This window comes from Nematostella vectensis, chromosome 4 (genome assembly GCF_932526225.1).
Source record: "Nematostella vectensis chromosome 4, jaNemVect1.1, whole genome shotgun sequence".
NCBI lineage: Eukaryota > Metazoa > Cnidaria > Anthozoa > Actiniaria > Edwardsiidae > Nematostella > Nematostella vectensis.
The window spans coordinates 4,577,958-4,590,724 of NC_064037.1; the positions used below are offsets into that span (position 1 = coordinate 4,577,958).

The 12,767-nt window shown below is 38.7% G+C and overlaps 1 protein-coding gene across 1 annotated transcript; it reads left to right on the plus strand.

Moving 5' to 3' along the window:
* The first annotated feature begins 25 nt into the window (after positions 1-25).
* Positions 26-11,867, plus strand: LOC5513065 (nucleolar GTP-binding protein 2). The gene is made up of 21 exons (XM_032382605.2): positions 26-231; positions 2,507-2,597; positions 2,729-2,823; positions 4,269-4,402; positions 4,923-5,021; positions 5,194-5,224; positions 5,343-5,397; positions 5,639-5,705; positions 5,787-5,816; positions 6,238-6,366; positions 6,779-6,892; positions 7,138-7,163; positions 7,271-7,373; positions 7,593-7,697; positions 7,843-8,001; positions 8,563-8,655; positions 8,908-9,377; positions 9,620-9,900; positions 10,225-10,422; positions 10,699-10,781; positions 11,246-11,867. The coding sequence occupies exons 1-21, from the start codon at positions 162-164 to the stop codon at positions 11,378-11,380; spliced, it is 2,568 nt and encodes an 855-aa protein (XP_032238496.2). The 5' UTR covers positions 26-161; the 3' UTR covers positions 11,381-11,867.
* Positions 11,868-12,767: the final 900 nt, after the last annotated feature.

Sequence of the window (12,767 nt, forward strand, 5' to 3'; positions counted from 1 at the left end):
CACAACTTATTACGCAATGTCGATCGCTGGAATCGCAGGCTCAACAAAACAAGACACGAAAAAGACGTAAAGTTATGAATCACAGCTGTGGAAATTACAACCCTACGAGTAAATGATAAATACCCGAGAGACGCAACGATAGCAGTGTTCAAATTGCAAGCATGACCAAGACTAGCAAGAGGAGGCAGGCCCCTAAGGCGCCCAAAAAGTCTACAAGTAGTACAAATGTCGGTGAGTGTTTTTGATGGTCTTGTACCACGTGCATTTTGCCTTTGCTTGGTTATGGTTGGCAAGTCCATCATCTCATAATCCACAAATGGGGGTTGTGTACCGAATTTGGCTTTGGATATCGTGTTATGTATTATTGTTTCTAATTGTCTTTTCTTTACTCCGTGGTATGGAGTAACCGTTCATTTTTATAGTTTGATGGTGGCGGTGTTGATATTCTAGAGATTTTGCCGTGTTGATATTGTAGAGGCATTTGCCGTGTTGATATTCTAGAGGCCTTTGCCATGTTAATATTCTAAAGGCATTTGCCATGTTAATATTCTAGATGCCTTTGCCGTGTTTTTATTCTAGAGGCATTTGCCGTGTTGATATTCTAGAGGCCTTTTCCGTGTTGATATTCTAGAGGCATTTGCCGTGTTGATATTCTAGAGGCCTTTGCCGTGTTGATATTCTAGAGGCCTTTGCCGTGTTGATATTCTAGAGGCATTTGCCGTGTTGATATTCTAGAGGCCTTTGCCGTGTTGATATTCTAGAGGCCTTTGCCGTGTTGATATTCTAGAGGCCTTTGCCATGTTAATATTCTAGAGGCCTTTGCCGTGTTGATATTCTAGAGGCCTTTGCCGTGTTTATATTCTAGAGGCCTTTGCCGTGTTGATATTCTAGAGGCCTTTGCCATGTTGGTATTCTAGAGGCATTTGCCATGTTAATATTCTAGAGGCCTTTGCTGTGTTGATATTCTAGAGGCCTTTGCCGTGTTGATATTCTAGAGGCCTTTGCCGTGTTGATATTCTAGAGGCCTTTGCCGTGTTGATATTCTAGAGGCCTTTGCCATGTTGATATTGTAGAGGCCTTTGCCGTGTTGATATTCTAGAGGCCTTTGCCGTTTTTATATTCTAGAGGCCTTTGCCATGTTGATATTCTAGAGGCCTTTGCCGTGTTGATATTCTAGAGGCCTTTGCCGTGTTGATATTCTAGAGGCCTTTGCCGTGTTGATATTCTAGAGGTATTCTAAGCATAGGATAGGGTCTGAGTGGAATTGCGATACTGATCCCATTGCATACCTGTCACTCTCCCGCATTAGGCTGGATTCTTGATGTGAAATTGTGTCCATATGTTGTATTCCCTCCCCTACCAATTGATAATTATGATAATCAATAATAATCATTAGTATAATTTCACTAGTCACTATCGAAAATGGAGCATTTTCATTGGCTGAAATCTTGACACCATCTTCGATAGTTGCTCACTAGTAACTATTGGGTCTTTGGCCAAAACAAAACAATGGCGACCAGATTTACAAATGTGATGGACGAAGAAAAAGAGGAATTTTAAGGAAATGCCATACACAAAAAGACAAAAGAAGCAACAAGTTTGTTTTTAAACGCAAGATTACTTCGGCTTGTTTAATTTTATTCAAAACTTTTAAACTAAAACTTTTTCTGTTTTGCAACAAATTGCGATAAAAGTTTATATATTTTTGTGTCCAAGAGAATGGTTTCAGCAACAAACTAAATTTACGACTGAGTTTGTAAATATGACAGTGGAAGAAATGATAAAATGTCTCTCAAGGTTTTATGTTTTGGTGCGAAAGTCCAACGGGAGCCTGTACAGGACCCGAAATGATCCCAGGGCCCGAAACGATCCCAGGACCCGAAATGATACCAGGACCCGAAATGATCCCCAAAAGTATCCCAACTGATCCCGGGACCCGAAACAATACCGAGGAGTCCCCGAAATCAACCCCACAGAATTGCGGTAATGGACATAAGGAAAGCAGAAGAAAGCACTTCCAATTCTTAAAGCATAATTAAGGGTTGACAGCGAATCTATTTCTAAACAACATGACTTAAAAAACTTAAATTCCAATACCATTCTTCTATTTATAGAAGCCCTAGGGGGGCTGTGGCTCGGAGGCCTGGCTACCCGGGTGCGCTTGGTTAGGTGGTTACCAAGCTATCCGATACCTGACCCCAAACTTATCAGATGATGAGTTAAAATATAAGAAAATGATAAAACCCGATATTAATCACTATGATTGAGTACCTTGGGCTGTGAGTATAAATTATATTGATTTGCAATATCAATCAATAAGAATCAACTGATTAATATTGATTAATATGATTAGTTTCCGATGATTGATTTTTATTGATTGGTAGTGCAGGGTCTATGTCAGTGATGTTTATGTTTGTAATACCCCTATACCTTGTAGTCTTTTGGCAATCCAACCCGGTCAAATTGGAACATGAATTGTGTTTTTGTGCTCTCTTTTTTGAAACAGACCGGCCAAAACCACATGCACATTCTACAATGAGAGACAAGACCACTGTGAAGCGACTGCAAATGTACAAGTCTGGGGGGAAAGCAATCAGGTGAAAATTGGAACATCAAATCTGTCAATATATGATGACTAAACACAACATGAGATCTCATTATTTTAAATATCAGCAGAAGGTCAACTTACTCAAATTATAAAAATGTATTTTCGTAATTTTGTTTAAAGAAATGCTGCTGGTAAAGTTGTGAAGGCTGCTCCCTTCCAGACAAGAGCAACGCCGGGTGAAGTAGCAAGAGTAGCACCAAACAGAAAATGGTTTGGTAAGATGCATTTAATGTTTTTAGGGTGGGGAGAGGGGGGAGGGGGTGATGTTATTGTTTTTTTTAGGTGAATATGAATTTTTTTGATTTCAACAAATTTCCCCATGTTAGAATGAAGACTTTCCTGTAAACCTAGAGCAAAATGATGGTGTATTGGAAAGTATTCCTTTTCAACTCATGATGATGTCTATTCAAGATGTTAATAAAATTGATGAAAGGAAAAAAAGGCACTACCAGTAATTATGTTATATATGTAATTCAGGACCAGGTATCGGGGCTGAAACAATAAGTCAATCTCTTTAATATACCTGTTTATTATATTAGTACATGCGTTCTGATTGGCTGTTAAGCTGGAATTCTATGATTATTGCCTGTGGGCAGTTTTCATAGCCAAGTGAGTTTGCGAATTTCAAACAAAAAAACAAAATCAACAACAACAAAGAAAAGAAAAAAAAGAAACAGTTCTTAGAAGTCAAGCATAGGCTACAACAAGTACTTTGAGTCTGGGAGTTTTATTATCTGTCAAGATTGTGTAGAAGAAGATTTTTACAAAAAGAAAAACAATCTGACAAGCCAGTGAGGCTTGTCTGAGCTTATTTATATTGGACAAACAAACAAAAAAATAAAGAAAAAAGTATCTTTAAAATACTGCAGCTTCTTTTGAAATGCAATATTTCCATCAAATCACCATAAAGCAGCACAAAGTGGTGTTTTCTTTTACATCAAAAGTTTGTTATCTACATACCATGGAGTTTTCACACCAAACAGTCCATTCATGCCTTGAAGACTGACATCTGAGCTTTCTTTCTCATTGTTTTGATCATAGTTTGGTTCACATTGCGATGAAGCCTGTGGCTTGCAAAAAGTGAAAATAGGAAGAAATAATGAAAACAACGTTGAACAGTAAATAAACCAAATAAATCTTTTTGCTTCGATTTCCATTCATATGGGCCGAAGGATAATTCTTCTACTACTTAAAGTAGCATCTTTTCACTCCAAGGTCTGTTTGGTATTTTTTTGTCGTCATTTTCTCTCTTTCACATTTTTTAGTTGACTGTACGCAAGAGTGTTTCTTGTTTGCCCGCCTTTTTTAAATCAATCAATTAACTCATCAATATTCATGCGAAAGCGAAAGTTGATTTGTTTTCTTGTCATTTTAATTTTTAAAAGCCATATTATAATAATTTTTATTGACCTCACTTACAGAAAAATATCAGACAGAGGTCTTGAATGTACGGCCCAATGCTGCAGGCCACAGGGGCCATGCTAAAAAATATGAGGTCCTACACCCCTTGTGCTCTGAGTTAATATTTTTTGGTATGGAAGAGCATTGAGTTGCCTAGCAATAATTTGTTAGAAGAAGAAATAACATAGTGGTAATGCATACATAATGCATACATGCATATATGTTAATTTTGATTTGCTTTTATTGTTCATTGCTCTAGGAAACACCCGAGTTATCACCCAAAATGCCTTGCAAACATTCCAAGAGGAGATGGGTAAAGTGATGAAAGATCCCTATAAGGTTGTCATGCGCAAGACCAAGCTACCCTTGTCACTTCTGGATGAGCGAGCGCAGGTACCAATCTCTGCATTCTTATATCCAGTACCTAGCCCATCTCTGCATGCTTACAACATCTCATGTTCACCCATCCCTATACTGTCATTGCACTACATATGTTGAATAGTGTCATACCTGTCAACTCTCCCGCATTATGGGAAGTCTCAAGATTTTGGACCCCTTCTAACGCTCTCCCGCGTTGAGCACCAAATCTCCCTCTTTTTTGCAATTTTAATCACTTCCAAAAATTTATTTTATAGAAAATCGTCATTTTGCCTATTTTCTATTAAAATATTTGAACAATAATTCCCTTGCATAGCTTAAATTATCTAAACAACCTCATGAGATCTATAAGTGAATTTGTCCGTGAGAGTTTTCTATATGGCAAACGCCTGCAAGGTTAAACCCACCCCTCTCCCACCAAAAATTAATATACCCCACCCATCCCCCAAATCTCAAGCCTTGAGATTTTCGGAGGTTGACGGGTATGTAGTGTACACTTCATTTTTTGAATGGTTAACAGAGATTTTTTTTTCAGTCATCACGAGTACACATTCTTGACACAGAGGGGTTTGACACCACGTTTGGACCCAAGGCACAGCGCAAGAGACCCAACATTAAAGTCTCAGATATGCAGGTAGTGTTGACATGGATTTCTCTGTTCTTAAAAAAATTCAACCAGTTTTTTACATCCTTTCAATTGTATTAACATATATGGGTTACCTTGGCTGCCTGGGAGCCAAGACTGCTAAAAACATTAAATTGGTGGACATGAAACTAATAAAATGCCATCATCTTTATTTTGGTAGGGTCTTGCAGAAATGGCACAGTCATTGACTGGTAATAATGAACCCTTTTGCATATGTTTTTAACATATAAGATATTCCATATACATACCTTGTTATGAATCTCTATTGATCTTGCTTAAAAATTTCATTTGTTATAAAATGTTTTTCAGAAAAATACAACGAAGAAAACGACAAAGATTTGGTCCGAGAAGACTTGGATGAAAGGTAATATTTTGTTTACATCCTCCAGGCGCATACACAGAATTGGCTGAGGGGGTATGCACAGTCATAGGTGTCATATGGAAAAAAGCATAGTATTTGAAGATTCCTTAATAAGAAATGACCGACTTTTTGGCCACCAAGAGGGGGTGCGCGTGCACCCTGCCCACCCCCGTGTGTATGCGCCTGATCCCCTAAAACTAAGAATTCTGAAGCAATCTTATTCACTAATTCTCTTCCACCACAGGCCAGAGGCCAAGGAATCTATTTACAGCAAGGGACAATCCAAAAGAATATGGAATGAGCTTTACAAGGTGTGCCTCGAGTGCATTGAATATCCAAACTTATCATAACTTTTATCTCAAGCTCTTATCATCTATTTTCCTCCTTTACAGGTTGTTGACTCATCTGATGTGATCCTACAGGTTTGGACAAAAACTCCTTTTTTTATATTTCTGGCGGTTTTAATTCTCCTTTTCTGTACTAAACCAATTCCAATAAGGGTCATACCCATAATACTGTTTAGTAACTGTATCTGTATATGTGTAACTGTATACATATCCTAATCAATCATGAATAGGTCACCCACAGGACTGCGAAAAGTGTTTGCTCACTCAATGGGTGACCACTTTATGAAGATGCTGCTGTATTTTGATACAAAATTCTAGTAAAAAAAAACTATTTTGGATTTTTTTATATTGTGGAATAGAGGATGATGCAACACAAGTTACTTAAAGGAGAAGTATATGAAAAACAGCCTCCTGTGAAATTTCTAAAAATATTTCTTTAGGCTTTCACCTATTAGCTCTCGGAGCCATTTAATTGTTGATATGTATTTGTTTGCAGGTACTTGATGCTAGAGATCCACTAGGAACCCGATCTAAACACATAGAAACATTCATAAAGAAGGAGAAATCACACAAACACTTGATCTTCATCCTCAATAAGTGTGACCTTGTACCCACATGGGTGACGGTGAGTTTGTTCCCACTAATGTCAGTGGATAGGTTTGGGCATTCAGAAGATAAAGAGTAGCTTGACGGACTACTAATGATATTATTGATTATGACAGTAAATGATGATGATCATAGTGAGAATTAGCATATTAGATGATTCATGATATTGTTCATTTTAATGTGGTGAGTGGTAATAGTGATGGTGATTGTGATGATAAAGATGATCATGAGCTAGTGATAATGGTGATGATCATCAAATTAGGTGTTTCATGGTGCTTTTGATAATTATAATCAGTGATGATGATGATTATGATGTTAATGACGATGATTATGATGCCATCGGGGAAGTCTGTGTGCAGGAGTAAAAGTTGGCATCAGTGAAGAAGACAGGGAATTGCTCTATTCTAAACATGAATCTGATTCTATTCTAGCAACAATGGGTCTCTGTGCTATCAGAGGAACACCCCACACTGGCTTTCCATGCCAGTGTCACCAATCCATTTGGCAAGGGTGCACTCATCAACTTACTTAGACAGTTTTCCAAGGTAAACAGCCTTCCTTTCTATGTAACATATAACATACAGTAGGAGAACGTTTATAGCCTACAGTAGAACTCACATAAACACTGCTAGTTTGGACCAACACTCTGCAAGTATTACTTATTTCTGAGTCACCTTCTTGCAAGCTGTACTGTTTTTTTCCTCAAATTTTCTCTTGGACCTAAAGATAGTAGCCTTGAATAACCCCACAAGTAATATGGACTAAACAACATTTTTTTCATCGATTTTAGCTTCACAGTGACAAGAAACAAATTAGGTAAGTAGTCTGATTAACAAGATGAATACAATTTGTCACCTATTTTATTCACTTTGATAAGATAATTGTGCTGCCTGTGTTTGTCTCCATGTAATTCCTCCCCACAGTGTTGGTCTCATTGGATATCCAAATGTTGGCAAAAGCTCCATCATCAACACTCTCAAGGCTAAAAAAGTCTGCAAAGTTGCACCAATTGCAGGAGAAACCAAGGTGTGAAAGGCGTTTACATATTCTACTAGTTAATTGCAAGTCCAAACAAAAAGATGCCAGCCTTGCCCTCGTTCATTGCTAATGCTCTAGTGAGAATTGATTTCAATCAGGTTTATGTAAGGTTAAACTTGTGACAACTGGTGCTGACTTTCATTTGGCCAGGGCTGTGTATATTGATGTCTTCTACCCGATAAACTTTGATCTTTTTAATCCTTGTAGGTCTGGCAGTATATCACTCTCATGCGGCGCATATATCTTGTAGACTGTCCTGGAGTTGTGTATCCTACAGGTGACACTGAAACTGAAATCATCCTTAAAGGCGTGGTAAGTGTTACCAAATTTCTCTTTAAAACAACACAAAATTTCCAAACTTTTTATTTAAAAAAATCCAACTGCACTTGAGAAATGTTTTGATCATTTTTGCATCCAAGTTGATGCCACCTATTGAATACTTTGTTATATGCTGAAGGTTCGAGTTGAAAATGTGAAAGAAGCAGCAGAACACATCCCCACCGTGTTGGAAAGAGTCAAACGTGAATACTTGGCAAAAACCTACCGTGTCCAGGCATGGGATGACTGCACAGATTTTCTGGAACAAGTGTCTAGAAGATCAGGGAAACTACTAAAGGTGTGTGGTGGGGGTTAATCAGGATACTGTCTTATGAATCTATGTCTAGCTTTATTAAAGTATCACCCTCTCAAACGCCCCAGCTGGTTAATAAATTAGTCCTCTGGAATCCAGCCCCAGCGAGCAAAAACTGTCATTTGTACAGTACAAACCATACCTACAATAATCAGTACAAAGGGAAGGGGTAATACCAGGAGTTTAACGTGGGCCAATGCTTACTCAAGAATCTTTCACCAAAGAAGAGATGGCACACCTATCCCAGATAGATCTTTCATGAATCTTTACGGTTCTGTGAGTCATCTATCGGGTGTATATAAGGGAAAAAAAGAGTCATAGACCACTGTTCTTAATGTTGCCAAATGAGAACACAGGAAACCAGATGTACAACTGATTACGTAGACCATCTTATAGGAAACATAATATAGGAACAATTAATTAATTTTTGTCCTTTTTTTTGTGAGGCAACCGCAACCTTCAACTAGACTGCCCAAAGTTCCCCTCTCTGATTGTTTTTTTTTTTACCCTTATCCATAGTAATACCATCCTTTCTTGCATTTTTAGGGTGGGGAGCCAGATATCAATACTGTAGCAAAAATGATTCTAAATGACTTCCAACGAGGAAAGCTGCCATACTTTGTTGCTCCACCCAAACAGGTAACATTTCAAGTTATGCATCAAACAATTAAAGTCTTCAGCCTTTCCTGATACTGTCAGCAACCCATACACATGCTCAGGTGACATGTTTGCTTTCACGTATTCAGGTGACAAGCTCAGGATTTTGTGTTCAAAATTACTGCCTTAAGAGAGTGCAGTCAATGAATAACGGCTGACAAAAACTCAAGGACCCAAAATGTCCGAAATCATTTCTTGGGAAGATTTTTAGTTCATCTTTATTTTGTTTGTTAGGATGGAGACACAAGTACAAATCCAGAGTCCAACAAATCAGCCAAAATCCCTCCTCTTATGAGCAGTTTTGTCAAAGCAAAAGATCAAGCAGAAAACGCATCAGATGATAATAAAAAGGAAAATGATGATAGAATAGTCAACAGAGATTGTCCAATGGTTGACAAGGCAAAAGATATAGACAACAGCACAGCAACTTCAAAAAGAGAACATCCTGAATCACTTGCTTCAAAAAAAGACTCTTTTAAAAACACTTCAGCATTACAAGTTAGACAAGACTTTAGTGCAATTCATGTGGCTCCGGATTTCGCTGGTGATGACGTCAGACCACTGGAAGAAATAAGCGGAGTGGACGCGGAGCAGGAATCGGACGACGAAGAAGAGAGCAGAGCTGATAGTAAGGATGAAGCAGTCGAGAAACCAGGAGAGGACTCTGAAGAAGATGCGCCAGAACTAATTCCGATAACTGTAGAGTAGGTTGCTGTTTGTTCACTGTTGATTTTGAATCAATCATTATAAAAACACTTTATGTTTATTCTGAACAATCACATATGATCAAATGAAAACAAGCCTCACTTTTTAGCGCTTTGGCAGTATGGCAATAGCCATTCTATGGATAATCGTGTGTTCACAGATGTTATTGTCGCTATTTTAATTGAGTGATCACCTTGTTTGCTTGTAAAATCATGTTTTGAACATTAATATGTTTGTCCAGCGCCAGCGAAGGTAACGTAAAGGACCTGCTAGATGTTTCTGAGTGGGAGGAACTGAGGAAAGCTATGGAAACCGGGGAGATTGATGACAGCGACGAGGAGGAAGATCATGATGCTACTGCTTCTGCTGATGATGGTGATGACAATGATGATGACGATGATGACGATATTGATTATGAGTATTGGGTTGACGAGGAGGAGGAGAAAGTAGTGGAAGAAGAAGAGGGAGAAAAGAATGAACAAGAATACTCTGCTGACGAAAATGAATCAGAGGTTGTATCAGGTAAAATCAAAGAATACTAGCACAATTACAACGAGAAGCTTACTAGCAATGTTTTTGGACTAGCGATGGACCATGCCCTAATTGATGGTCCAAAACCTTTTTTTCTTACTTTCATAGATCTTTAACTAAACTATCGTTGTATTTGAATCTTGCGAAATCGCATCAATCGCATGAATTTTATTGTTGGTTGTTCATTTTGATTGTTTTATTTATAAACACGAATTTATTAAGAAGTTTACTATTTATTTACTATGTATGCTAGATACAAACTTTATCAGCGTATACTTGATGCCTGCTTTGTTAAAATTACTCTTTGTTTTCTAGAGACAGCAACACCACCTGTTTGCGTTGACGACAAAATCTGGACGTCTCCCACTAGCCAACGGTATGCAGTCAGCGTGAGTCCGTTTGTGACATGCGTAGAAGCAATTGACAGCGACAACGATAGAGAAATTGGAGGAGGCGTACACGGGACTCCAAAAAATTCCAATAACAATAGCAAATCTTCAAAGACGAAAAAGGGTATGTGAACAATAATGCACTGGGCTAAATATTTGTCCTTCTGTAAGACTAAGCTTAGGCTATTACCGAAATATCCTGTATAAAGTTTAACGTGCGGGTAGGTCACGATCAGTGACTAGTCTGGCTCACAGATCATTTTTTCCCTGGAACTACAAATTTAAAGGCAAGAAAATGTTCCACGCACACAGATAATTTAGTGTTGTTTATAGGCTGTTACATTTAACATTTCCTTTTGTCCAAGTGTCCACCCGCTTATAATCTAATTATTCTTTGAAGGTTATTTGACGAGTAAAAATGGTGGAAAGCAAACCAAACGGATAAGCGACGAGTCTGAAGATGAAGACTCTCCTGGGAGAAAAGTAAGTAGATTTCCAGAAACGATCCATACTCACCAAGGAGAGGAAATCTAACCCTAAATACATTATTATTTATGGAAAAACCTTTTTTGTTTTATTCCCTTTTTTCGGGAGTCACACATACAAAAGAACAAACTGGTGTTTTCGGAGGCGTCTTTGGAAATCTGCCATTGTATTGTTTAGTGAAGGCGATAGAGTGGGAAAGTGTCCGCTTAAAAAAGGCTGATTATGTTAATTCTTTACAAAAGAAAGCCCAAACTAAATTCTTGTATGAGAATTATCTCAATATGTTAAAATTTGTCCTCATGCGAAAGAGTTGCTGTTGTACAAGGGGCCAGGTTTTGCTGGCGGAGGGGGAGTAAGATGGGGTGCGAAATGCATATGGCTGGCATTGTGATGATGGTATTAAGATGGTTTCAACCGTTAAACGACAGATTTTGTGTGCTTACTGCCATCCTTTTTTGCAGAAGAAACGAATGACGACAAACAAGCAGCGAGTGGGGTCTAATTATTATGCAGCTGCCAACGTGAAAAACAAAAACCGAAACAGGAGCAAAGAGAAGACTTCCCGTTCAAAAAAGAGGGGAAAGAAAAATAAATGAGTCTCGTTAAGGACATATTTTAAAGATACATAACCATCCAGTACCCTGCTAGTAGAGACTTTTCCTAGTTTCCCTATACTCGCCTTGTTTCCCTATACTCTCCTTACGTACTTTCGAAAAGAGGCGCAAGTACGGGATCCGAAACGATCTCCCTTTCACTACACAAGAGAATAATCTTCTGCACACGGACGGACCATTCAGCTACGACTTTGTTCGCGCGCCCGAGCCTTTGCCTCCAGTGACGCCTTCTCCCCGCGGCCTTGCAACAAGGGCAGATATTGTTGTCTTTGTAGATTTGCGGTATTTTAAATTCGAAACTGATATATTAACCAATTGCTATGTTTGCTTAGTTTGTCTATTTGTTGTTTGAAAGATGTTTTTATTATTGCTCGAATAAGCTTCTGGTCCTAATTAGCACCTAGTCCGAGTTAGCACCTCGCTTTAAATTTAAACTAAAGTCATGAATAAATAAACGCCTTCCCAAGTTTGTAGCCTGCGCCAGTAATGTAGCAGCCCGCTCCTAAGGTCTAACAGGATTGGCTGGATTACCTTATTGTTCTATTGTATTCCCGTTCTATTGTTTTGTTTCCCATTGTTTTGTCTGTGGTGTATCAAGCGCGCAGCGTCTATCCCTTATCTTCCCCAGCCCTTTGCGCTTGCTACCCAGGCTACTCCACCCTTTACTTCAAGCGCGCAGCGTCTATCCCTCATCTTCCCCAGCCCTTTGCGCTTGCTACGCAGGCTACTCCACGCTTTACTTCAAGCGCGCAGCGTCTATCCCTCATCTTCCCCAGCCCCTTGCGCTTGCTACGCAGGCTACAAGTAAGCGCCTCGCCTAAACGTGTTGCACTTTATAGACACTAATGACGGGGAATGATTTTGCGATCAAGAAAGATCATTTAATAAACCTATATATAACTGCCTCCTCTGTAATAAAAAAGTTGACTCGCCTTGGTACGCGTGCCGCACTTCGGCTTAACTGGCATTCCGCGTTCTATACCTCTGTCCTTTGCGTATATATGAAGACAACCGCTAAGCTTTTATTTGCTGAAAACAACAAAGGTGTATATGCTTTCTCTAAAACAAATTGAAAGATAACGCAATGTTGCCCGAGGCAAAGGTAGAAAATGGAGTATACGGACAAAAAAAATCATGGTCAGTTTAGACTTGCCACTATGATTCCCATCATGCCTAAGTATAAGCTATGTCTCCTCGCAAATTTTAAAAAAAAGAATCGGTTATTTTTGGAAATATATTGGAAAGTTCATACTGGTCTGTTCATATGTTAAATAACTTTAAATCGGTTACCTATAAATAAAATAACAGTAGCACATCTAATACGGATGATTAAATATGATCCTCCGAAAACATGGATGAAATCGACGAG